We start from the raw sequence: 27997 nt of genomic DNA on the forward strand, positions 1-27997 counted from the left end.
AATGTAAGAATTGTTAAAATTCCTGTCAGAAAATGTTTAACAGATAGCTTTACATTCTGGGAGAATAGGTAAATATTATCAGGCTTGACAAAGATTAAATTCTTTCCAGTAACAGTACATGAAAAAAAAATTAAACAGCAGCACTACAGCTAAGTAATTTGTATCAGCAGACAGGATAGCTTGCATACAGGTTTTTGAAATATCTTTTTGGAACCTCTTTTTGATCTCTAAATATGGCTCTCAATAAACCTTGTTTTTCCAAAGAACAGGAAAAAGTTAATACCATGACTATGTTAAAAGAAGGCAAAGGGAATGACCTAGGTTAATTACATGACTGTCATCTGGACTGTAATCCACAGGAAAATATCCAAGTTGCTCAGAGAGGACTAAATGAATAAACATTTGAGTTTAATTACAACTCAGAAATGACATTTCCAGGAAACACATCTAGTAGTGCTATTGTTGTATCTCTTCTTTGAGCAAACGTTAATTTGATAAAAATAACAGTGATGCTATATCCTTCAGCTTTGGTTTGGCATTTGAGTTGGTACAGCAGAACATTTTAATTAACAAAAAACCCAGAAAGATAAAAAAAAAAATCAGAATGTTGCACTGTAAGTGAACTATGAATAATCAGCAGGCCTCAAAAACCAGAAGAGGAACAATCAGCAAACATTTGTGTGAGTGATCCAGATCCTCTGGGGATCAGGATTGTCCATCTGCTATTCCTTCTTATGCTGCACCAAATTGTCATCAAGTCACAATAGGAAGGGGTGCAAGAACTGGGGGTGTGAAGAATAATGAAAGCTAAAGTCACTTTCAGAGTGACTCAGAGCTCTTGCTAAACAGGGTCCAGTAAGAAAAAAAAATCAAAAAACCCCAACAAATTAAAATACCAAACAAACAACTCATTAAAACCAACACTCTATTTATTAATGTATTTTATTGATACATTAAATACCTATTTTACATATCTTTATATTTATGTATCTCATAAATACAATATCGGTTAAATGCAATATTCTAACTGTGAACTAAAAAGTGTAAGCCATCCTTGCCAACAGCATGACCACATTTCTTCTGCAATAAATTACACTGCCTGAAAACTTACATGGGATTTATCCTTGATAGGAATTTTTTTACTTTTTGGTGTGCCACATGCAAAAGGGCTCAAGGTTTGAAAAGGTGCTCATCAACAGCAGAACTGAGGGACTCCATCTCCAAAATCTGAAGTGAAAACTGTTGAGAGCTCACGTGAGTTCACCTGACAGGTGTCTGTACCCAAGTGGCGCCGAGCCCCGCTCTCTCCCCGCCGCCATGACTTCCCTGACCCAGCGCAGCTCCGGTACATATATATATAGATTGAATAATGGAATCATGGCATTTGGGTTGGAAGAGATCATCTCGTTCCAACCTCTGCTATGGACAGGGACACAGAATCACAGAATCAACCAGGCTGGGAAAGACCTCTGAGATCTTTGAGTCCAGCCTGTGACAGAACACCAGTGTTCTGTGTCAACCAGATCATGGCACTGAGTGCCACATCCAGTCTTTCCTCAGGCACCTCCAGGGATGGTGACTCCCCCACCTCCTGGGCAGTCCAGTCTAATGTGTAATCACCCCTTCTGTGAAGAAATGCTTCCTAATGTTCAGCCTGAATCTTCTCTGGCACAGCTTGAGGCTGTATCCTCTTGTCCTGCCAAGAGGCCAAACCCCACCGGGCTACACCCTCCTTTCAGGGAGATAGCCAAGAGTGCCAAGGCTCCCCTTGAACCTCCTTTTCTCCAGACACCCCCAGCTGCTCCTTATCAACCTTGTGCTCCAGACCCTTCCCCAGCTCCATTGCCCTTCTCTAAACTCCTCAGTGTTTTGTGAGGGGCCCAGGACGGGACACTCCAAGTGTGGCCTCACCAGTGCCGAACCCACGGGTACGGTCACTGCCCCACACGGTCCTGGGCCCACACACCTTCCACAGCCCGGGCAGCTCACAGGTCGCCACATCCACCCCAGCAGTCGGACCCCGTTTTCTGGCTGAACTCGTATGCTCAGTCATGGGAACAGGCTGCCCCGGGACGTGCTGGTGTCACTATCCCTGGGGGTCAAGAGCCGTCTGGATCCGGCGCCGGTGATGTGGTTTAGGGGTTACAGGGGCAGTTCTGGGCGGACGGTTGTACTGGATTGTCTCGAAGGTCTCCCAACTTTAATGATTGTATGAAACCAAACAGACTTGCGGCTGTGCAAACGAGGCACTCGTGGAAGGACACCCCGATCCCGAAGGCAGCGCAGTGCCCGCCCCGGGTCACGGCCGCGCTCCCTCAGCCGCGGGTCCCTTTCCGGCGCCGCCCCGCCCGGCGCTGCCACATCCTCCGCTGACATCAGCCCGCGCCGCCATATTGAGCCGCCGCCGCCGCCGCCGCCAGCGCGGCCGCCCCGGGAACGGCCCGCTGCCCATGACTGCCCCCGGCCGGGGCGCGTAGGGCGGAGCGGCTCCAGCCCAGCCCAGCCCGGCCCATCCCCTCCCCGAGCCGCCGCCGAGCCCCGCTCTCTCCCCGCCGCCATGACTTCCCTGACCCAGCGCAGCTCCGGGCTGGTGCAGCGCCGGACCGAGGCCTCCCGCAGCGCCGCCGCCGCCGATAAGGAGCGGGGCGCCGGCGGCGGCCCCGAGGATGAAGGGCGCCGGGACGAATCCGGTGACGACGAGAAGGGCGATTCCAAGGAAACGCGGCTCACTCTCATGGAGGAGGTGCTGCTGCTGGGCCTCAAGGACCGTGAGGTGCGGCCGGGGGCGCTGGGCAGGAGGTGCCCGAGGGGACGCCGGCTTTTGGGGGTGCTGTGGGGAGCAGGAGCCTGGTGGTGGGATGGGGTCAAGGGCGCTGCAGAGTGTGGCTGGGGGCGTGGGGCAGAGGGAATGGGGGACGTGATGTGCCTGGAGCAGGCTTGGTGTTTTGGAGGAGGTGGGAAAAAGCTGCACGGATTTTGGGGAGGGGGAGCCCGGCAGAGTTTGTGGCGCTCCCGTTTGGTTGCGGGGTTCGCAGAGGGGCTGTCATATGAGTACACATGAGAGGGAATATAGAGGACCCGGGAGGACATGGATATGGGGGCCAGGGCTTCAGGCCAGCGTTGGACTTGAGGGCCTGGGTGAGCCTGGCACATTTATCCTCCTTTGGTTTATCCGTGCCTCTAATGTGGGAGGGAGGTAGCTCTACTCCTGTGGGTTTTGTCACTCAAAACTGTGGTACTTACGAGGTCCTCAAGTGCTCTAGGGTGCTGAGCAGCTCTTTTCTACTTAGACTTTGCAGAGTAATGCATGAGAAAAATATCTTAAAATTGGGGGGAGGCTATATGACAGAAATGGCTGTGGGTAATGAGAAGCGTGTCAAAATGAAGAAATGGCATTATTATATAATTCTGTGTTTTTACTGATTTCATTGCTTAATAGTTTGCCATGATACTGTAAGTAAGTCATTGAGGAAGGTGTACTTCCTCCACTGTGTGGGATTTCTTTTTCATTTGAAAAAAGCAGTCAATATAGAAAGCACATGAACTGTGGAATGAGAGTTCTATCCGGGAAGCAGTTTAATTTCATGCGGTGTATTTGATTAAAGGGTGATACACCCTTATTTTAGATATGAGTGAGATACAGTATGGATTTGATTAAGCGACTAGCTTTTCTTTTTTTTTTTTGTCAAGTAAACTTGCTTTTGTTTTTTAATTTGTGTGACAAGTAAATAATTTCATCCAGTTCACTGATTTGAATGGAAGTCTCTTGAAACTCTGCCTTTTCAGTATGGGAGAGAAGCTGGTAAGTTATATGTTCTTTGACAGGGCATTGCATCTGCCATAAATTTACTGGCTGATAGTGAATAAAGAGTGGTTTTCTTGATTAATGTTCACTTTTTAGCCCATATCACTGCACCAAAGCTGTCTGACTTCAAGCAGTGTTTGGACAGTACTCTTGGGCACAGGGTGTGACTCTTGGGGATGATGCTTTGCAGGGCCAGGAGTTGGACTCAATGATCCTTGTGGGTCCCTTCCAACCCATCTTATTCTGTAACTCTGCGATCTGTGTATGTACCTGCTACAGGAGCATTGTGTTTCTCTCTCAGACTATGTGTTTCAGAGCATATTCTTATACTCCTGTCATTTCAGGTGGACCTTGCCATGGTGTCTTGATAACCTCAGTAGATAGTGATCTCTGCTTCTACCTGTGAAATTGAGGGCTTGTTGAATTGAATGCATATGAGCATTTTTCTTTCTACATGCCTGAATAGTTGGGGGAAAGTAAGTTAGGAGTGGCAGGAGCAATTGCTGGCAGGACTGGCTTAGGATATACCTTATCTTGAAGAAGGCGGTATAAACTGGGTGATTTTTCAGCCTGTTTTTTGACCAGGATTGTGTGCTAAATCTGCTGAATTAGTGGGCATTACGCTGTAAAGATCTCAGGGTAGGGAGCATTGTGTCTGCCAGGAGGAATATGTGGCACAAGTCTTTGTGGTGCATCAGAGTTAATATTGGGTCTAAAAGTCTGCCTTTGCAATGGTGTGCATCAAAGTTATAAATTACCTGACTTTGCTAAGCACAGCAGTGACATACATTGAAAGGGATCTGTTATTCCTTCGTAGAGAAAAAGGAACTGAATGGTTACAGTGGCATGGATATCCCTAAGTCCCTTGAGATTTTGCAGTTGAGACATCAGACACAAAGAATTGTAATTTCAGCTCTAGGGCAGGGGGTATAAATGCAGGAGCTGTAGCATACCCTCTTTGTGAACTTTGTTAGACGTGAAGCATTGGGGTTTAGACTTTGGTTTTGGGCCTGCTTGTGCCCTTGTGTACAGGGTACACCATTTAAACCATTTGTCATGTGTTTTCTTTCCAAAACTGGAAATAAAACTACAGGCTCATTTTCCAGTGTGAATGTTTTTTGTTCTCTGTTGTTCTAATGGTAAGTAAGCAGAACCAGCTTACTTTACACATCTGGAAATGTTTTTTTACAAAGTCTTTACTTCCAGTAGAACTGATTTACTGTAGCATTTGAGTGAGACTTTCTCTAGAGAGCAAGCAAAGCAGAACAACATAGAGTCTGTAAAGTGTAATTTTGAAACTATATGAAGTCTAAGGGACAGGCAAAGGCAAGTTTCTGATATACAAGCTTGATTGAAAGTCTGTAAATTTAAAGCTGAGAATATCCTTCCTGTTTATTCCAACAGGAGAAAACAATTTAATGTTTACTTTAAAAAAATGCAAGAAGTAGACTGGATTGACCAAAGAACATATAAATAAAAAATATAAAAACAAGAACTCTGTTTTGGCCAAAGAACATATTTCCCTATAAATAGATGCTTTTTCAGAACACTTACTGATACATGTATTGATAACATAGCTTTCAGATTTTTAGGTAATTTTAAACAATAGTGATGTGACTTAATTTCATATGAACTGTATACAAAATAGCTTACATGTACAGAGCTACTTTTATAATTTCTAAGTGTACATGGAAGAGTCTTTGCTACTAGGAGACAGTTTTTAGTGACAGGAAGATATTTAGTGGTGCATTGATGAGTTCAGTGTTTCCAGGAGATTGTTAGATACTCATGTGAATCTTGTTTCTAAGGTGATGTGAGGGTTGTAAACAACCACAGCAAGACTTTTGAGTTGTTGTCTGGTTGCTGCTGCAGTATGGATCCAGTGATGGGAATTTCTGGCAGCTGTAGAACAAACACACCACCCCTCAATCCTATTCCTGACATCTGAACACAATTACCTGTATTTGTACATGCTTCTTGGACATGGCCTTTTTGTTTGTTAATGTTGCATCCCCCACCAGCTTAGCCTAATTAAGTTGTACCTAATGCTTGTCTTCTAATTGCTCTTTTCCACCAACAGCTCTCCTTCAATCTGTATTTTCTGTGTACACATAACTATTTTTGTATTCCAAAGTCATGATGGGTTATAAGGGATATGAGCTGAAATATGTGCATGCTTGCATAACACGACAGGTGCGGTGTCCTTGGAGGAGCAGGTAATAAACTGGAAGAAAATACATTACTAAAATTTTTCAGGGAGCCATCACAATACCTGCATGTATTTGGAAATCCTTCAGAAACGTATCTGGAAAAGAGAGACAGGTTCATCCATTTAAAGCAGAGCAATAGCCAGTTGCTATAGGAATGAAAAGCATGCACTGAAGTTAACCAGTGCTGAATTAGGTAAAAAACCAGTATTGTGATAGGATGGGTTAAAGCCACAGCAAAAGGGAGTTACAGTGTAGAACTGCTGAAGCAAAGGAAGGGAGTAATAAATATTGGAAGTTATATTATAACTTATTTTAAAATGATAGCTAAGAGATGAGTACAGGGTAGCTGTTTCATGACAGGTCCTCCCAGCATCTTGTAATTCCGTCTCATAAAAACGGAGAGGTTGTGAGGTGGTCCTGCTATGTAACTTGCTCCACTAATTTAATCCTTGTAGGGTTTCTTCTGGTTATGGGTTTGGCTTGTCTTTTCTTTTTTCCCGCTTTTTGAAATTTTCCTTTGGTAGTTGTTGGGAATCTAGTCAAATATAGCAGTGCACTCAACTGCTTTTATCCTCTATACAATTGCCACAACTGAGCAAATTTAACCAGAGAGAGAGACCTAGCACCCACCAAGATAAAATATTTATTTGGTCTGTAACTAATTCCTCTCTTGCTGAGAGAATACTCATGTTAAGTATGCTGAAAAATACCTGGCTACTGCAGTCTACTGCAACATTAAATATTTCTTAGATTTTTTACCCTTTCTTAGCTGAAGACTAAAATGTCATTTGTGGGAATGAAGTAATGTTAAATCACTTCATTAGGTACAGAAATTATCTTGGATCTTTGTTATTTATGTTTGGCCTTCAAAAATTTCATTCATTGCTGAAAATTTGGTTTCACATCACAGCTTTGTGAGCAGATAGGTCGCACGAAGGTCTCCAGCTTATGATATTTTTCATTGTATTGAAGTAAGCTTTTAGGGAAGTAGTGTTCCTGCTTCAGATGGGCTATTTTGTATTGACCAGATTAGTATTAAAATGTAGGTTGCTTATTATTCTTACAAATATGAGTGTCTCAGTTGGTTTCTGAATTTTATATTTTAATCCTAAAAGTACTTTTGTGAAAAGTGGCATAGGAATTTTGAAAGCATTCAAAGCGTGGGTGGTGTTTTTCCTGCTCTTAAGATTTGACTTAGTGAAATGGATACTGTGATGCAGAAGTCTTGGGAGGATTTGCCTTTGTAAGAAATTAACAGGTTTTAAAAAGTCTTCTTTGTATCCTTTTAGTCTTTTTTTGTCTCATGAAAACGGTTTCAGCAAGAGGCTGAATGTCAACTTGGAAGCGCCCAAGTTTTGCTGGAAAATTTCTGAGACAAACAAGTGTAACTCGAAGAGGCGTCCCCTGGGAATTCATTCGCATTGCAGTTGAAGAGTGATGTATGAATGTGTTGAAACTTGGACAAAGGAGTGCTTTTTCTCAAATGTTCAGGGCCTAATAACAACAAAGTGTGTAATGTCTGTGGTGAAAAATTCTTTCTTTCATAGTTGCCTACCTTTTTGGTCTTTTTTATTTTTGTATTTCATGTCTATAGATAAATGACAGACTAGGAGAAGAAGATAGGAGGTGTGGGAGGAGGAGTATCCCAATTCTCTTTGCTACAAGATGGGTAAAGTGCCTCTTTACCATGCTGCTGAGTAAATCCTGCTTTTGGGCTCCTTTGAGGATATGCTGATTTTGAATCATTTGCATGCAGTTGGTGTGGTTATCCCTGCTTTCATAGCATGGTTAATCTGTAATTGATATTATTTTTCTGTGGATAACTTTGAGTGTGGAAAGTCCCTTTTTTATGACAAGGTGTCTGGTGTAGGGCAAAGACAAAAACATTGTCTGGGCATTTTTGGTAGTGCTTTCCAGTTTAAGTGCTCTCAAACAGAGCTTTAACTTAAGTGCTCTTAAAAACATACCATATCTATTCTTCCTCTCCCTTTAGCAAGCTGCTTTTATTAAACATTTTGAATAAAGTATATATATAAAAGAAAAGTTTGCTCTTTACTGCTAGAAGATAAATAATGATGAAACTGAAAATAATATTTTATATTAAAGAAGTACTGTTTTTTTCAGGTATTCTTTAATCCTAATGTAGCTAACATTTAGTGCTACATAAATAGCATTTATTTAAATTAGTCGAAGCCCATGTAATGGACTTATTTGCGAGGATAAATTGACCCGACTAAGTATTGTAAATAGTATATTTTAGAATTACTTTCTTACAGATCAAATAATTACTACAGCACATACTCATCTCTGTGTTGCATTACTGGAAAGAGGGGAAACTAGTCTGGAGTAAATGCCCTTGGTTTCCTCTGAACAACATTTTCAGTCCATTTTTTAATAAGTTTTAGCAAAAGAATAAAAGAATTAGTTAACTAGCCATGTGCCACTTTTAACTGTTTGGGTTTTTTTCTGGTTTTCAAGCAGGTCTTAGATCAATTTCAGTAACTTGCTTTCTCTCAGAAATATTGATAAAATGTTATTGCAGAATGATTTCACATGTGCTTTTCAGACCTAAGAATTATGAGATTGCACATAAAATAGTTCTCAACTACGCTTTTCCTCAAGTACACTGTCTGTAAGCCTGGATGAGTAGAAGCACAAGTGAGTAGCCCACAAAATCACTGCGCTGTTGCTCTGAGTGTGGGCCAGCATTGTGCATGCCAAGTCTTTCCCACCTGCCCCAGTAAAACCTGTACTAAACTACCATGTTTCACCCTTTTTTTTTCTTTTTTCTTCCCATGTTTGTGGTGGACTGTTGAGATAATACACTCTATAAGCGAGGTCTTTATAAAGGGAGAGGAGTTATTTTCAAAGCTCTCTTTTTATTTGTGGATGTTACAGGATTTATTCATCACACTGGGAAATTAGTTGTCAGGGTTTTTGCATATCTTTCCGTTGCTGATACTCTTTTAAGCACTTGTAAGCTGCTTTTTGCTACATCTTTGCTACGTCTGCCTTTATGGTCTTACTAAATAGCATGATGTAGTTGTGTTATTTAGAGTCCTTAGCTGCCAGTCTTTTGTACATGGTTTATACTGGGAGGTTTGTGTTTAGCTTGTCATTCTTGTACAGCACAGCACATTGCACTTCCATTTTTTTTGTTTCAATAGACACTTGATTTTACTGTGGCACTTCCACACTGGGCAGTCTCTACCATGAGAGAAGCATTCTGTATGTATTGTGTTGTAATTTCAGTATTCTATCTCCTGCAGTGCACAGTGACCAGGCAAGTGTGTGACACACATTGTGTAGCTTGAAGTAAATGTCAGGTGGATATTCTGTCAGTAGGAATCACTCAGGGAGGGCTAACTGCAGCTACACTGCTTGAGCTGGATATTTAAATGGAACTCCTGCTTTAGGAGCTTCTGCAAACTATGCCGGGGACTCTCAGTTAGTATATGTTAAATACTAAATGAAGGAACTTGTTCCTTTTAGTGTGAGACCAGTGCAGTGGGTGTACTTTTTATTTAACTTCATAACAAAGATGTTGACATGGCATTATTATGAGTTACTCTGTTTCTTGAAGATTGCTTGCACCTGGAGAAGTGAAACAAGTGAGGAACTAGAAGCTTGTTCTGAAAAGAACTGAAAGGAAGATGGATGATATTTAGACTAAGAATAGAAGGATCTCTCTCCATTATGTACATGCTTTTTTAAGGACCCAAACACAACTCTAGAATTCCATCCACACTAATGACCAGATGCATATTAATAAAAATTAAGCATTGTGCACCTCCCCAGTTTGAAATAATACATTGTTTTACACAGTGTTTTTAATTGTGGCTGCTGTAAAAGAAAAGGTAGAAGAGAGGGAGGTGTAGGTATTTTATTTGGGTGCTGATACACTCTAAGTACCGAATTGTAATTTTAATAAATGTGGCCTGCTTAGTCAAAGTTAATGAAACCTCCACCTCTTATTTAGTTGGCCTATAAGGGGCCTGCTTTGTCTGTATCAGTAAGAATACTAGATGCAGGTTTTTCCTTTTGTTTTTAGGAGAAGTGTACTGGACCTGTCTGCGGTAGAGTTAATTTTCATCACAGCAGCCAATATGGTGCTATGGTTTTTGGTTTTGATCAGAACAATGTTGATAACAGAAAACAGTGGTGATAACACACACCCTGTGCTTTCTGTTGCTGAGCAGTGTTTGCACAGGGTCCAGGCCACCTCTGTTTCTCACTCTGCCCTGCCCTTCATTGAGGGGGTGCAAGAGGCTGGGAGGGGGCACAGCCAGAACGGCAGACCCCAGCTGAGCAGAGGGGTACCTCAGGCTGTGCAGTGCCATGGTCAGCCATAAAAAGAGAGTGGAGAGAGCAGGGTGGGTGGTCACAGCCAAGGGACCACCTGGGCATCAGTCTGCTTGTGGTAGATAGTAAGTATTTGGCATCACTTACTTTTGTTTTTTCACTTAGGGTCTTCCTTATCTCTCCCCCCATGTCAAAGTGACTGAGGGTTTTTTATGGGAGTTTTATGGGACTTTGCTGCCACCCAGGCTCAGCCCAGCACTAGGGGACACTAAATTCTAATTAAATATTTCTTTCATATAAATGTTAGATGTTATGTTCAGTGACAATAGGAGGTAGAGTAGAAATCAATTTTTTGAAATCAAAGGTTATTGAACAAACTAATTACATCTTAATTTTGCACCAGTATGGAGAATAGAGATTGGACACTGATGGAAGGTGGCTTTACAAGAGTCATGCAAATATTTGAAGTCATTATCTGCGTGTGTATACAGTTAATCATGAAGAAAGTTAGGCTTCTAAGTTTGTCTTTTCATTTCTAAATGAGCAGTCAGACTCTTAAATGTTGATTTAATCAGAGGTCTCATAAGGGTTCAGCAGTGTGTGTGTGTGCTAGTTGCCTCCTCTTTAGAAAATTTATGTTTTTTTATTATCTCCATTTTAATGAGAGATGTGCCTGTGTAATGTGAGTGTGTACGTGCTTGGAAACATGGCAGTAACATCTGGCTTTAGTGCTTTCAGTGCCTGACAGCAGCTGCTGTGTGTTGCTTATTCCTTATTAAATGCAGTGGCAGGTTAATCAAATACCTGACAAGTTACTTGTGAAGAATACTGTGCTTTGTAGTATATGTAAGCATGCTTTCCTAAAGTATTTCCATGTTTGACTGTCAGAACATTTCAGAGATTTCCCCCACTAACTTATCTTCTATTTATAACTAGAGTACAATTTATGTTCCAGTAAATGGCTAATGATTTCATTTGCATTAAAAGAGGTAATCAAGAGGGACTGGAGTAAAACATCAAAGTCCTTGCCTTGTAATATTCCAGTAATAAGCACTCCTGCACTCTAGCTTGACTTCTCTCCTTAATTTTCAAAAGTTTCATGGGTTAGGATGTACCATTAGATGTTCCTGCAAATTTCTGGGTTGAGAAGGTGGTGGCTTCCTTGAAAGGTCAGACTGCAGGAAAGAGCTATCTAGTATAGGTTGAAAAAGACCTAATGTAATGTGAAGAGGAATCCAGTTTATTTAAAGTGCACATGATTGAAGTTGGAATATTTTTCATTTGACGTATGAGAAAATCCGGAGTATTCCTATAAGTGTCTTACTTGAATATTTTTTTAATATTTACACATTTTGGGCATCTTGTTTTTATCTTTTTAGTATTTTTACTATGTTTCCTGACGGCACCAACTTGAGAGGAGCTGTTGACCCCTTGAAGTCATAGAGGCCCAGCAGAGAGACCTTGACAAATGAGAGAGTTTGATACCACCAGCCAGATTCTGCAGCTGGGATGGGGCAACCCCGGATGTGGGGAGGAGTGAGATTCTGGAGATGCCTCAGGCATGTGGCAGGATTGTTTGGGGTGTCCTGTGCAGGGCCAGGAGTTGGGCTTGGTGATCTTTGTGATTCGCTTCCCCCTAAGGTTATGGATACAGGATATGATAGATTATGATGCTGTGATTTCTGAGGGATGACTGGTAAAAGGGATTAATGTCTCCTAAAATTATTTTGTTTTCAGAATGTCTTCAAAATGTTTTTTCCAGCTATTTCTTTTACTGTATCTGAAATTCCTTTGTTACCCATTTTAGGGATATCTGAAAAATGAAACTCATACTTTTGGTAATTAAATCTATTGTTTGTCTATATAATACATATAAAATAGCCTTCTCTGAATGCACCCATATCAAGTGAATCTGGGTCATGTATTTAACCAAATGTTTTAAAACAGGTTTGTCTGTAGAAACAGTGAAAATCAATATATGATAGACAGTAGGTGTAAAAACCATTTAGTAAGGAAGATGGAGGGTTAGTCTTTTAGAATTTGCTAATAATTAAGAATTTTATTGACACATATTGTTGTCTGAACCAAGCTTTAGTTTTGTGTTTCAGGATTGCTTAGTGGCTTGGAATCTAAGCAGGGGGCAAAAATGAATGTGTTCTCAGCTTAACTATCATTCTTGTATTCCAGAATTGTTTTGTGCAGGATGTTTTTTGTCTGTCCTTTTTGATAAGTCCATTGGTGGGGGAAAAGATTGAAGCTATTATTGAAGAGTTGTTCAAGCAAGACACCCTAACCCTGAACATTTTATTTTATTTTGGGCTAAGCCATACAGTTCCTTGCCAAAATAACTTGATTTGGAAGTTGCCAAAGAATGCTGCCAGAGAAGCTGGAATTGGTTTTCTGTTTAAATCTGTCTGCCATTGTGCAGTACTGTAGTGTCATGGAGTATGAGATTTTCTTAGAGGTAATAAGTTGATAGCTATTAAGAGCTAATAAACTGAAATATGTATTTTAATGTATATTAGAAAGTAAGAAGTGCTGGGTCATTAAAGCATATGCATAATTTGACTATGCCAGCTTGTATTGTTTGAGACTTACTGCCTGCTGCAGCTTCTGTGCTGTGATTACATTCAGGTTGAAATAAATTACAGTAACCTGCATTGGAAAGAAAAGAACATATCTTTTTGGTTCCCTGAAGATGAAAATGGATCAGTTCACATGAGATACCTTTGCTGACAGCATCTTCCTTTGCCTTGAGAATTCAATTTTGGACATTACAGCCTATATTCAACGAATGTTGCAATAGTTTTTCCTTTTCCTCATCTTCTGTAATTGTTTTCTGTTTTGCATTTTCCCCACATTCCAATAACTATGTTTAGTTAGAGTGGCAGAATGACTTTTAATTGGTTCTTGCTGGACTTTGAGGTGCTTTATATGTTTATACCATCTAAGGCTTCTGAAGCTAAGTCAGAGGTTCACAGAGGTCTGTATAAGGACCTAGCTGAGGTGGAACAAATGGTGGCTGGCTGCAGAAGAGGAGTTCTAGCATTGACCAACATTTCTGTTTGTCATTGAAAACTTGGAAAAGTTTGTGGACTTTTTTGAATTTTGTGTTCTTGCATTCCAAGACCAGTTTGCCTCTATTAGGCTGTGAAGCTTGTTGTAACAGCATGCTGGAAGGAAAGGCTTCCTTTTTTTTTTGTTTGCTTTTTAAAAGGGTTCCTTATTTCTAAGGGATAATCTAAAATTTATGTAATTGAAGTTTTTGACTGAAAAAGTCAGGTGTCAGATTTGTTGGACACTATAAAACACACTTGGGATTAAGTTAAGCATCTATAGCATCAGTCTTGCTGACTCTGACCCCGTTCAAGAGATGCAAAACTGTATCAGTTGTTCCTTATAGAGTGATGACATTCCTAAATAAATTACTAACTTTTAACAGCTTTTCATAGCTAAAGAATACATAAACTTATTGCTGTTTTATTGCCCAGTAACTCAGTTACTGACTTTGATTTGCCTGAGGTTTCTTCTTGCATTTGTGTTATCACAAAGAAGAGGTTTGCTTACCTGCAGCACTGTCAGACCATTTATGTTTCTGCAATCAGCAGTTCCAGTCAGCAGTTTCACCTTCAGCTAGAAAGGATAGGAGCAGAATCATGTACAGGTGTTAGAAGACAATGCTCCATACTGTTCTTTGTCCTCTCCTAGTGCTGTCAGGTGGTATCTCCATTTAATCCAAGAGAACATAGTGTTTCTGTTACAGAAGAATGCTGGTGATAGATGCATTTGGAATGCTTAAAATTAGGCTTTTGGGTCACCAGAATGAGTTGAAATTCTATGCTAAAACATTATTTATAATAAACCAAGTGCTGTTGTTACCCTTTTTCTCTATGTTCTGCTTATATTTTGTACTTTGTCTATTTGGATTTGGGAGCAGCTCTAAGGAGATGTGTTGTAGAAGTTCTTCAGGGGATGTAACTGCTTTTGAAAATTCAAAGTAGTATTAGTAGTTGTTGAGAGACTACTTAAGGGAAACCGTGTATTAAGATGGTGGTTGTCTCTTTTGAGATTATGATAGCACAATGCCTTTCATTCCACTTGTACTCTTCATTAAAAATCAAAATACTTTTAGGCAGTGTTTGTTTCATAAGCAGTCATAGCTGTGAAGCAGATTAAAATTGTTAAGTTGCTTGTGACCAATTCTTACTTGGGAGATAGGATGTAGGGAGAAGGAAGCAGACATCTGACATGAAAATTGTTGCAGACCAAACTTCCTAATAACTCTTCACCTGCTGCAGACCACCTGGACAGTGTGTGCTGTTAATCCTTTCCCTTCTTTTCTCCCCAGCTGTCTTTCTGTCATCACAAAACTACTACTTGAGTGAGGAACTTGTTGACTGAAAGAGTGAAAATTCTGTCACAATTGTGATTAAGTCCATTATGAAATACAACTTGCCACAGTTGTATTTCAAGATAAATTTTCTTTGCTTGTCTTTTGCAGTGGGTTTCAAGTGGGTGACAGATGATGATTTTATTAATATTATTATGTTCTCTCTGTGCTTTGTGTTGGTTAATAATAGTCTAGTAGGTGCCTCTGAAAGAACTTGCTCTTTCTTCAGAGAATCAGAAAGGCATGCTATTGCTGCCTTGCCAGATTTAAATAATGTAACTTCCAGTTTATGATCATCAGGGTAGTCATTGCTGAAGTCCGAAATGGGGAGCTGCAAGTTTTGTCTTTTCTGAGCATATTTTGGTCATAAGTGCCTTTAGCACAGGTATCCCAATAATAGATAATTTTTTTTCCTCTGTTCTTCATCCCAAAGACTAAGTTCTAGCTGAAACAATTCAGATTATAAAAGCTATTCAGGGTTTGAATGCAGTTCATCTATTGAAGTGTGGGTTGTCACGGAATGGGATGCTGTTACATTTTGCTGTCTGTCCCAACCACATTCTTTCCCTTCTCTGTGCTGTCTCTGAAGTTTGCTCACCTGCATGGTGAATCTGGTGAGAATGTCAATTAGCTCTCAGAAAGACCACTTGCTCATCTGGCTGACTACAAAAATGCTGCTGTGGGCTCAGGCGATAGAACAGCATGGAGTGAAGAACTGCTTTTGTCTTCAACAGCAGTTCAGGCTTTGGACTTCTTCCTTGGCTTAGTCCTCAAATGGCTAAAAATGAAGATATGAGGAAGGACGTACCTTCTCCAGTTACATGCAAGGTTTTATGCCAGGCTAAAATGTGATGTGGTGGCATTGATTTGAAAGGTCAGTAAAACCACAATTAATCTCTCCAAGGTAAAAAGTAGTGATTCACAAGGGTTGCTTGTGCTGGGGAAGTAATTGAACTCTGGGGATTCATTTTGTTCTGTTTCTTTTCCTGCTGTTTTTCCCCTGGTGTTTCTCCCTGCCACTCTTAGTACCTCTAAGAAAAGAAATTTGAATATACATATACATTTATTTATATATATATAAATATAAAATATTAATCTTTCTCAGAATTAACTACACACAGTGAGCATGCAGGTACATTTTTCTTCCATGACACTGCTGTATAAATGCTAGATGTAAGTAGACTCTTTGCTAATTGTGGTATTCAAAATGAAAACCAGCTCATATAAAATTTAGACCAGCAGATGACTTAATTTACCTTTTCCAGTCCTACAGGTGATCTGAACTGACTTTGAGAAGTTTTTTTTTCCAAGTTCCACATTCACTTTAGATAGTCCATCTCAGGCTTAGATTTCTTGACGACTGTTTCCTCTTATGCTCATCTGAACGGTAGAACTGAACACTGTGGTTTTATCTGTCCCCAAACTATATATTTATTATTCTGGCATGTGCATTTGGCAAGAGCCCCTAATTGAACCTGCAAGTAATTTTCCAGTGTGTTTGTCATCTGTGATTTGTGAGAACATAAAAATAGTTTGCTGCACATTGGAAAGAATAGAAAGCAAAGAAGAAACACCTGTTTAGGAAAGCTCAACACTTGTTTGTATATAAACAAACCCACAGTTTTGTGTCTCAGAGCTTTTATGTTGCTGCCCCCAACAGAGTGTTTGAGTGCCATCTATGCAGAGGAAAGGAAAGTAACAGCAAACTCCAACAAGCTTGGGAAGTCTGATTTTTATTTTTTATAATCTAGGTAGAGTTTTTTGCACTTTTTTTTGGCTGAAATACTATTCTAATAGAGAACAGGGTACCTGTAAATTCAGAATTTACCGTTTACTAATGTGAAAGCTTTCTTTAACCTGGATTGTGCCTCCTAGCTGAGAAACCCAGAATCTAAGGATTTGATGTTTTCTGACAAGACTGTAAGGTGTATTACCTCAGAGCTGGGACTCCCAAAATCCTCAGGAGTTGTAGTTTTTCACTTCTGCTGTTAGTTGGCCAGCTTCCCTTCTGATTGAGCTGCCATGGCTGGAAAGAGTTTAATCAATATTTTATTTGTTTTGTCTGTACATGAAGTTTCAGAAATTGCATTGTTTACCAAATTTCAAAGTCTTTTTGTTTGTGTCTTTCACAATAGAAAAATTTGGAGTTTCCTGAGAACAGGAATTCAAGGGTTTGGGTAGCTGTAGTGGTGTTTCTCCTTTAGAAGGTTCCCTTGATTGTTTGGTTTATTTTGGTTATTTATTATCGATGTTTTAGTTTATGTTTTCATAAAGGGTGCTAGGTGAGGGTCTAAGGAATACTATTTAGTTTGAATTTAAAATGAAAAGGCTTTTAGTAAGAGAAGTATAGACTGGGTGGTATTATGTGCATTATCCCAGAGAAACTTCTGTTGTGGTTCCTCATAAATGTAAATTGAGTCTGAGTCAGAGCCAAAACTTTGACCTAACACTGACCTGTGATAATAAATATGAGGCTGTGTGGATCTGAGGATAGGCCTGAGGGACCTGTTAAGTTAAAATAAAGAAATGCTTTATGTTTTTGGAGAGTAGGCGTTAGTAACCCACAATTTACCTTCACATACTGTTAGATGACTTTATTATGCTTTTTTAAAAGCTGCTGATTTCCAATTGCAATGGCTCTGTGATCTGCAAAGTAATCTGCAATAGCTTGAGACTCTGTGGATTAGAATGCATTGGCAGCTGCGGTCTGTGTTCGGTAGACCGCTGCCCTTAACCACATGAGTTAAACACATCATATTTATTTATATTACCATGTGTGTGTTTTGAAGCCTCAGAGTTGTAATTCTGCAAGCATTTTGCTTTCGTTCTCTTGAATCTGAGATATTTTCATGGATTTGTTGCTGTGCCCTGCTCCTTTCTTGTCTGTGCCGGGTATGGTAGAACTGCTGGTCACCTATTCCGAGTTACCTGAAGAAGTGAAGAAAGAATATATATTCTTGTAGTGGGAAGAGATTTTTAACAGCTCTGATAAATAAAAAAATTCTTGAGTAAAAGATTACCCAGTCCTTTCTGAGTCCTTTGTTCTATGTTGTATTAAGAAAGTTTTTTTTTTTTTTTTTACTTTTTAATCCTTTAGGGAGTACTTCTACATAAACGTGAGATGACATCTACAGCTTAATTGCATTTTTTGCACTGTTACTGCTGGGTTACTTCAAATTGCACTTAGGAAACAGAAAATAGTGATGTTGATTCAGTGGGGTCTTTCTGTTTGGGTTTTTTTTAGTTATTTTTTGTTTGTTTGTTTCAAATAGAGTTAGTGTGACAGTAGCCTGGAAGCTGTGAGAGTCGTTGATCTGTGAAGGTTGGCTGTTTTGTGCTTAAGTGAAATTATTTTGAAGTTTTGTGCAAGTCTTAAAGCAGCCTTAATTGTATAGAAATCACTAACATGGCACCAAGTATCTTGAGACACATCTGATCATTTTTTGTCTTCTCACTGATTTTTTTACATACTTACGAAATGATAGTGGTCCTGGGTGCAGTGCCCTGTTGGATCACAGAAAAGGTGTTAGCAATCTTCTTTAAAGAAATGAAAAATTACAAACAACCTTATGAATTTTAAAATCTCGGGTAACAATGTCTCTAAAGAGACTAAGTAGAAGCAGGAAGTGGAAAGTAAGGTAGTTTTGGGAACTGGCCTCTGTTATACAATGGACTGTTTAATAGTTGGCAGTTTCAAGTGATTAATAAAAAACTAAAGGGGAATACCGGTGTGAGCTAGAAGTTGGTAGAAGGCCAAGTGAATAGGAGAAAGTGAATAAATGCCACAGGAGCTGGTGGGAAAGAAATGGCCTAATGAACATGGATTTTAAATAACTTATTCTCAAAGTGGAAAGAGGATCTTAGTCTCAGCTCTGTGCTTTGCCACATCCTGGTGGAAAGTCGAACTTTCAAAGTTAGTATGGAAACAAGTGTTTGATGTAAACTTTATTCTAATTTTCCTTTTTGCTTGTCTAGCAAAACTAGTTTTTAGCTGAAAGTTTCTAGGTCAGGTCTGACGAAAAATGCTTTTGTGCTGTGTTTGTGTAAATAAACATGACAGTTGTAAACAGTTTTTTGATCTTTGAGTCATTGTAGATTTAAAATTTTGTCTTGCAAGCTATTCATAGCTTAAAGTGCTATTCTAGTGTGATTGCTGTCAGATAAAAATAGTCTGCTTTGTAAGTCTTACCCCCTGCTGCTTAGCAACTTTAATGAAATAAGTATTTCTTTGAGTTAGAGAGTTTGCAGGAAGAGGGATGAAATAAAAATACTTGGTATTGTATTTGTGAGAAAACTAGCATTGTTTAAGAGCATTAAACAATAGAATGAGTTGCATTTCTGCATAGTGGTGTTTGATCTTCAATCAAGTGTTTTGAGACTGCTAGGAATTGGAATAAATGAACAGTTTTAAAAACCATGTCCCTGTCTTGTTCTGTGTGCTGTAATGAGCAGTGGACAGGTTGCATTCAGGGAGAGGGTGGGAGGATGACAATTCCCCCAGTGAGCATTGACTTCATCCTGGTCTGTGTGTGGTTTACAGATTGGTTGCTGTCTGTCAAACTTCATTATTGTTGTTGTTTTTTAAAGAAGTTTTAAAATTTCTTTTAAAACTTCTGCCTTCCTGTTAAAGCAATTGAGTGGAAAAACAGAAAAGAAATTGGGTACTGACTCTTAATCTGTGAGCTAGCTTGGTTTATCATCTTTTAGCCCTTGTTTCCTTACAAATAGTGCATTTTTCTATTTTGCTATTCCACCTCCCCATAAATTATTAATCTCCACCCCTTTGTTTCTCTTTTGAGCATCTTTTCTAGTTATGCTATATACCAATTAAAGTAGGTGTCAAGAGCGTGTTTGGAATATCAAAGATAAGGGCTTCTCATTAATTTCTAGTTACTCCAGGCAGACGGAGTTAATTTAAAGGATGATTTAGTTAGACTGTTGTGTGCTGAACTGATATTCTGTGAAAGTTCCTTTGATTGTCTGGTATCTTTGCATTAGGTGTCAAAACCAACTCATTCATCTACCAGAATGATCTGGAAAGATCAGGTAATTGGATTGAAAAGAATCCCTTTCCTGACTCTGTTAATAGGTGTACAATTTCTGTGTGTGGAAATATAATGTTCCTTCTCTAGAGGATCACCTGTGAGCTCTGAGTCTGGGGGGCAGAAGGAAAATAAGAAGTTGGTGACAACAGGATCCATTCTCATGGCTTCACTGTCATCTACCCCACCAAAACAAGCAGCTCCATTTGTGAAGGATGTAATATTTTTCAACTGGCTTTCAGGGCTAGTTGGTTAAAAACTTCTGGGTGGTTGTGCAGTCTCCATCCTTGGAGGCTTTTGAGACATGCTTAAATAGAGCCCTGAGCAACTCGACCTGACTTCATAGCTGAACCTGCTTGCATCAGGAGGTTGGACTAGAGACTCAGGTGGTCATTTTTGACCTGACTTGTCTCATGAGTGAGCCTGCATTTCTCTGCAACCCTCAGCCTATGGCCATCCATGTTAACTACTGGAACAGAGGAGTTTACATCTGGTAATTGGTGCTGGGAGTGGTGAAAAGTCACTTCATTGAAAAATAGTAATTTAAAAAATAAATTCAGCTTTCATTGCTAAAAAAAGAGAACAAGCATCAGCACTTTAATTGTTTGCATAATAATCTGAAACTTTCTATGAATATAAAGAAGTGTAAATTTATTGTGCCTGTGAGTTTGTGCTGTAGATTTTTAGTTTGCGTATGTATTGTCTGACTTCAAAAATTATCATGTAAAGAGACTGACTGGAAATAGAATGTAGGAGTCATATCTCTTCCCGCTCAAGCAAATACTGCACTTTATCGTGTGTGTTATTTGGCAAAAAATGTCTGGTGCCAACCAAAATCTTAATTACAGAATGGCATTATATGAGTAGCTGATACCTGCAAAGTATCAGCTCTAGAGTAGAAGGCTGATTAGATAACTTCTCACATGCCTTTCCAAACTCATATTTATGGTGTTTTAAATAAATATATGGGACCTATTTTGGTAATTACCTTAGAGATTCAGGGCTTTTGTAGTCTTTTCATAAGTATTGGTCATCTATGTAATACCGCTCTTGAAAGTACCTGAGTGCAAAATTGAAACAAGTATTCTCACATTCATGGAAAGCTGTAATTTATGTCATTAGTTAGGGACTGGTTTGTAAATTTAGTAGACTTAAAGTATATGCCCCTTATATCTTTATATGTTGGCAGCTTTCATCTGCAAAAATAATAAAATTGGCTTGCTCTTGTTTTAAGCTAGTCTTGGTTCTTGGTTATGACAATTTTATGAAAAGCAGAACATTCTTCTGCTCTTCCCCCACCTTGTCTTGTGTACAGCGTCTTTCTATAAAGTATCCCAAAGTTGGTATTTCCAGAAGTGCTTCACTAGAGGACATTGGAAAGATCTTTATGAATCATATCAAACATTTCTCAGAACATTTCTCAATGATTTTACTTTTATCTTAGATACTCAAATATAAAAAAAATATGCAAGAACATTGTTGGCTACTCCATGTAAAATAATTACTTTTGTAAAATTTTTTTTGGTCATAATTGTTGAACAATGGAGTACAAAAGTCAATAGTTGTTTCTAGATACTGATGAGTAAATGTGTTGGGTCAAGTGGTCTGTTCTACCGTTTAAGCAGACAGCTGTCAATGCAGAAGTATAGAGAAATCACAGTAGGTGAGATGCGCTTGGTGGAATAAATGTGGTTTGCAGTTTTGCAGTTTGTATAAGAACTATGCTTCAAGCTGTAAAAGCACATATTTTCAAGGGATTTAAATGACAAAGTAGTAGCTGTTATAAATATTTATTTGAAAGCTTTTTTCTTTTAGTTTATTATGTTCAAGCCAAAATAATTTGTTCTGTGATTTGTGTTGATTGCCATGTTTATGTTTTCCAGTGTACTCCATAGTTAAAACTTAATATCCACTTTTAGTTTATTATTGCTTTCTCAGTGCTACATTGTTTATGCATGTAAAATCACATTAATGTTTCTTGGTCACTCATAAAGCCATGTGGTGTCAGTAATGCCAAATGCTTGATGTCTTAAAGGTATCTTAAGTTTATTTTGACTGTGTATAAAACTACACTTTATACCTCACGGTTCTTGATATTGCCCTCTTTCATTCTGTATCATTTTCCTGAGGATTCCCAGTTCTTCAAAAGGCAGAGACTGAGTGTCAAAACTAACAGAGGATGGGACTGTTTCTCTTTCATGTTTTCAGGGCGGGAATGATAGTGACTAGTGACGCTACTTCAAAAGCGTGAAAGCAGAACTGCTTAGAGAACACAGCAAGGCCCTTTTTCTGTTCTCTTTCAGGTGGAGATGGAGATATCTTACTGTCTTTCCTTCTTCACAGGGTTACACATCGTTCTGGAATGATTGTATCTCCTCGGGATTGCGTGGCTGTATGTTAATTGAATTGGCATTGCGGGGGCGTCTCCAGCTGGAGGCCTGTGGAATGAGGCGCAAAAGTCTGCTAACGAGAAAGGTAAGTGCAGGAGAACGGTCACATTCACTTGTCAGGCTCCACGCAATACAGGAGCTATAAATTACAGCTGGTCCTAAGAAAAAGCCTGGGTTTTTTTTTCTTTATGTGAAGATGATGATTCTGAGTAATGACCTAAGGCAGATGTGCTAAGTTAAAAGTTGTTTCGGCGGTGAGATGAAGTGCCTTGGAACATCTCTGGTACCTGTTCTGTGCCCGTGTTTTGTTCCCTGGATGTGTTTCTGGTGCTGTTGCTGACCAGCTGTTGGCAGTGGCTCTGGCTGGGGCGTGGTGGCAGCAGTTACTGCCTGCCACAGTGCCAAAGGAACTGGATTTTGCAATGCCGGTGGGATGTGGGCTCACGCTGAAAGGAACAGATAACTGCCAGACATCAGATGTGTCCTGCAAGCCACCAGTTTACTTCTGGTGCACACAATGTTGCAGTTTTGCTTGCATTGCATGGGAAGGAAACCATCGTTGTTCTTGGGACCCCTGAGAAAATAAAACTGTCTAGTTCAAGCATGAGGCTGGTGTGTTAAATTGGTTGTGCTCTCTGACCTTCAAGATGGCCACATTTCCACGGTCCTTTATAGAAGTGGGCTGAAGATTTGAGGGCCTAATTTTTTACTTTTACCATTGAATTTTCCCTTTGTACAAAATGTGCAAAGTCATGCTCTTGGAAGAATTTTTACTTCAGCAGCGTTAGAGGACACTTGTAAAATAAGCCTATTGAAAACCTGGTCAAATGTTGTCTGTCCACCCCAGATAAATTCTCTTATGGCACATTTCTCTGTCAATATTATCTTTTCTAAATTTTAAGGCAAGCTTGTGAATTCCCTAACCTTCTCCCAGCTCCCTTCACTTCAGAAAAATCGAACCTCTGTTCCGACAAACAGTCCCTGCTTCTTTTAGCCTCCTTTAAGCATATTCAGCATTGATTAGTTCGCACATTTTTTTTTCCTCCAGAGCTTTTGGCTCCTTAGGCATTCAGTAATCTTCTTAGGCATTCAGTCAGGAGTTATTTTCATTCTGTGAAAACCTTGTCAGTTCTGTGTACTTGAAATATTAACTGTGAGGTTGCTGGGTTTTTTAAGAAAATGGAAAAATAACCTGTATGTATATTCACTAAAGAATACAAGCAAAATTATTGGTCTGAGTTGTGATTGGGTTTTGTTTGATCGTGGTTGCATGTTTTTTGTTAAATTTTATCATGTGGTTTGTTTAAAGTGATCTAAAATCTACGCAATTTAGAGGTTTTCTTATTCTGCTGTTGTAAGGTATTTGAGATACTTTTCAGTTTTCGGGCAGGAGGGTTCTATAAAAATAGACATTAATTTTAAACTTAGATGAAGGTTGTTTTCTGCTTAAGTACTTCCCTGCAAATAAAATCCGTAAACACAGCACCTCCATCAGTTTAGAAATCAGTCTTGTGAATGACTTGTGTTATTTTGCACCTCATTTGAAGTTTTCCATTAACACTAAAGTTCAGTTTTGTTTCTGTGTTAGCCAGATTTAAGTCTCTACTCTGTCAATTGTCCTCCTTGTCCTGCTTCTGCAGGCTTTGCTCCCCATGCCCTTAGCTTTGGCTGTGAAATAAATACTGTGCCTAATAAGTGGAAAGAGCTGTCTAATAATACATCCAAGGTTGTAATTCTGTGGTGAAATAATTTACTTTGATCAGTTTAGTTTTTAATGGAACCACTCTCTTGATCTTGTCATCAGGTGGGGCACAAGTGATAAGGTGAGGTGAAGGGAGAGTAAACTCAAGTTTTTTGGGCAGTAGCACAGATTTATAACCAGCTAAGTGTGGCTTTAATGTAATTAACTCGAAAGAATGATAGCTACTATGATTTTCACTTAAAGCCTTAAATCAGGTTGATCTCTGCTGATAGTATTTTGTACTTCAGAATGGGTCAAGATGCATTAAATCTATGACTGAATGCCCTAGAGAGTCAAATGAGACTGAGAAAAGAGTGGACAGGGACTTGATGGACCTTAGTGAGACTTTGTAAGTGGATATGATGTGTTACACATGGCAACATCCTTGTAAATTTGGCTTAAGAATATGTAATTTTCACACCATTTTGGAGTTCTGTCTACTGGCATCAATATTAGAGACAAATAAATGAATTTTGAGGTTTGTAAATGGTTATTGAAAATAGAAGATGGTACTCTACATTGCCTTACAGGCTCAGAGTGCAAACCAAATCGATAGTTATTAGAATCAAAAGGAATCCCAAAAAATCCTTGGCAGATTTTCTTCAGTATTTTATTGCTAACAATTCTGAGCAATTCATGCAAGAATGAATTTTTGTATTAAAACTAGAAAATGAAGTTTACTTAAAAATCTGTGCTTAATCTTTTAGCTTTGCTTAATTACAGAGCTGTATTCTGAAAAATGCAAATTAAATATTCTGTATAATTGAAATTTCCTTAGTTGATAAGTACCAGGCAAATCTAGTACCTGATTCATCACTGAAAAATTGGAATAAAGAATATTTTTTTACAATCAGGCTAAGGACCAGCATCTTTGAAGAAACAGGATGTTCCCTGAACTATGGAACAGTATGACATTTCCAGAACACCTTTCTGAGTACTCTAAAGTGTTAAGAAAAATAAGAGCTTTCATTTCCTGCTGTATGTAGGAAATATGTGTATATATATATATATATATATATATATATATATATATGTATGTATGGAATTGTGTTGATGTATTCATTTTTCTGTCAATCACCCGGTACTTTTCCCTGATGCTTGTAAAGTGCTAGTTTGTAAACTATTTAAATTGCCAGATATAATAGTAACAACAACAATAATAAAAACTATTATTATTACTATTAACTGTAGTAGTATTATTATTAGCTGTAGTAATTCTTCTATAAATAGAGGTGGATTTTATTTAAACATACTAACTTGAGCTAGTTTAATCTGTAAGTTATCATTTGGTGTTCTTGATTTTGTTTCCTGAAAAAAAATTGTATTTTTTTGCATGGTGTCTGTAACTACTTATACTGGTAAACAAGCAGTTATATTTTTGAATTTTATTATGTTCCTCTGAATCAGTTTTTTTGTTGTGCTTTCCTGAGTGAAGAACTCAAATAATTTTAGAAGTTAAATAAGAGACTTATATTGTATTGCATTTATTGTTGTATGTTAAGGGGTTTATTAGTACCTATGTATTTTCCCTGGTACATGTGGTTTAACTGTAATTAAATGAAACTCTATTAGTTGGCAGTGTGTTCTTCAGAGCTGCAAAACTTACAGATGTTGTCATGAACCTATTTTTATCTCTTCATATATTGAAGAAAACTAGTTTTTATACCTTTTTTTGTTGTTATTTTCATGCAACCTTATTGTTTAACTCAGTATTTTGAATAAATTGACTTGAAGCAGAAAAATAGTCTGTATTCAGAAACTGATTTAGTGCAATATACTTTGTTCTTGAGAGGTAGTAATGGACCTACCTAGATAAGTGAGTTACTTTCCTTCAAAATACAGCTTTTAATTTTAGCCCATTAAGGTTAATTTAAGTTACAGATTAACCTCAGACTTAAGGTATTTTGAATTAAAACACATACTACTTTTTTTTGATAATGAAAATTTGCCTTTTTCAATGTTGCTTATTCTTAAGAGAGAGTTTGTTATTTAAAAAAAAAAATTATTTTGGTTTTCCTAACAGGTAGGTTTTTTATTGATGGGTGTGTTTGTCATATATGAATTATGTCAAAATACTGACTGTGTTTTATTCATTCTTAGGTGATTTGCAAGTCAGATGCTCCTACAGGGGATGTTCTGCTTGATGAAGCTCTGAAACACATAAAAGAGACCCAGCCTCCTGAAACAGTACAAAATTGGATTGAACTGCTTAGTGGTAAGCCTTGCACGTAACGTGTTTGCTTTTTTTACCCAAATAAAGCTAATTATCTGGCATCACTAGAGATTGTATTGCAAGATTTTTTGAGAGAAAATATGCAAAAAAGTTAATTAGTTTGTCCTCTAGGGTAGTCTCTTGTTGATTGTAGCCTTTAATCAAATATAAGTAACTGCTTTTGACTTAACTTGGTACGGAGAGGATCTGTATGGAAGTGTCAGAGGACATCTCAGCTCAGTGGAAGAGGTGCCTTCTGCTGACTCTGAAGTAAATCAGGACTGCACTCTGGAGATGTAACTGCCTTTCCCTGTGTTTGGAAATGAGGGTTGGTGGAAGTTTGGAGCCTGAGCGTGTGCACTGAGTATTCAGATCTTTCAATAAAGAAAGGAGGTGAAGAGCTCATAGCTCGCACATAAAACTTGAGGGTGATTTGGCCATTAATCATAAAGAAAAAATAAAGTGTTAGGAGTTTTATTTTTTCATTAACTGAAGAAACATAATAAATATTTTTAAATGTTAGATACTTCTTGTTGATCAAAACAAAGTCTTCAGGATGAGTACTTTGCACACAGCTTTCCCTGTCAAGATAGTAAATAGTTGAGAAAGAATGAAGTGTCAGTGATCATAGAATTTTGAACAGGTTTGGGTGGAAGGGACTTTCACAGGCCATTTAGTCCAGCCCCTCTGCAGTCGCCTGGGACACCTTCCACTGGACCATCCAGCTGGACATTGGATGCTTCCAGGGACAAGGCATCCACCACCTCTCTGGGCAATCCATTCTGGTGTCTGATTGTGAAAAACTTCTTCCTTGTATCCAATGTCAGCCAGCTCTCCTTCACTTTGAAACCATTATTCATGTCCCAGGCTCTGCTAAAGTGTCTGACCCCATCTTTTCTGCAGTCCCCCTTTAAGCCTAGAAAGGCTGCAGCAAGATTTCCTTAGAGCCTTCTCCTCTCCAGGCTGAGCTGCAGACAGAATTGATCACTAGCCTTCGTCCGTTTTCACAAAGCACATAAATGCAGCTTTCTTGGAGTAGATCAGAGCTGTGCTTCATTTGTGCAAACAGCACAGGAAAAAACCCTGCACTGTTGACCCTCATTGTCAACAATGTGGCTGTGAGGTTGGGGGTAATGAGATTTGGAAGTTGCCTGTGTAAAATCTGCTACTTCTTAAAACTGATAAGCTGCAGAAATGAGCAAAATCTCTTTGCCTTTCTCTGCTTTCCTGTTTTCTTTGTTCTTCCCATTCATTCTGCACACCTTAAACAGCCTTCCTTGCACACCATTCATTCTCAGGTCCTTGCCATCCCCCCTCTCCTGCTCCTTGGCTGTCAGGCAGGGGCGAGGCTGCTGCGGAGCCGTGCAGTTCAGTTCTCACTCAGCTCCCCTTGCCTCTTACGGCCGGCAAAAACAATTCATTTTTCTTGTCCCAAATACATAATTTGTGCTGACATTTCACCTCCTTTCCCAGTGCAGTGCACATCAAGTTAGGACTGGCTCAAAAAGGGTCAGCTAATGAATGAACTAGTGTTGTAGGTTTTCTTTGAGTTAAGCTAAGGCTTTCCTGACCCTGCTGAGCTTTGGCTCTGTGAAGATAGTTATCATCAGGGCTGTGGCTAAGGCTTGAATCAATAATTTTTACTAACATATGTTTATTAATTACTAATTCTTGGATGGCATTAGTGTTCTTTGGTTCCCGTGGTTTAGAGATCTGTCCTTCTGAAGAAAAATATTTCAGTGGGTCTTGGTGGGGGTTTTTATTTTTATTGGTTGACTGGTTTTGCTTTATTTTGCTTTATTTAATTCATAAACTCTGTTAGAATTGTGCCTTTGGGGACCAGGTCGATCCTGGAAAAAAAATCTACTCATGGTTGTCAATGATGCAGAGTGCTGCTTGGAGTTA

The 27997-nt window shown here is 39.0% G+C and overlaps 1 protein-coding gene across 1 annotated transcript in view; it reads left to right on the plus strand.

The window, feature by feature from the left end:
* The first annotated feature begins 2455 nt into the window (after positions 1-2455).
* GOLPH3 (golgi phosphoprotein 3) overlaps positions 2456-27997 on the plus strand; it is a 30758-nt gene continuing 5216 nt past the window's right edge. The window contains exons 1-3 of the mRNA XM_058823499.1: positions 2456-2773; positions 22093-22224; positions 25981-26095. Coding sequence (XP_058679482.1) covers positions 2558-2773; positions 22093-22224; positions 25981-26095 — 463 coding nt within the window. The 5' untranslated portion in view covers positions 2456-2557. The remainder of the gene's footprint in view (positions 2774-22092; positions 22225-25980; positions 26096-27997) is intronic.

This window comes from Ammospiza caudacuta, chromosome Z (assembly GCF_027887145.1).
Source record: "Ammospiza caudacuta isolate bAmmCau1 chromosome Z, bAmmCau1.pri, whole genome shotgun sequence".
In the NCBI taxonomy this organism is placed as follows: Eukaryota; Metazoa; Chordata; class Aves; order Passeriformes; family Passerellidae; genus Ammospiza; species Ammospiza caudacuta.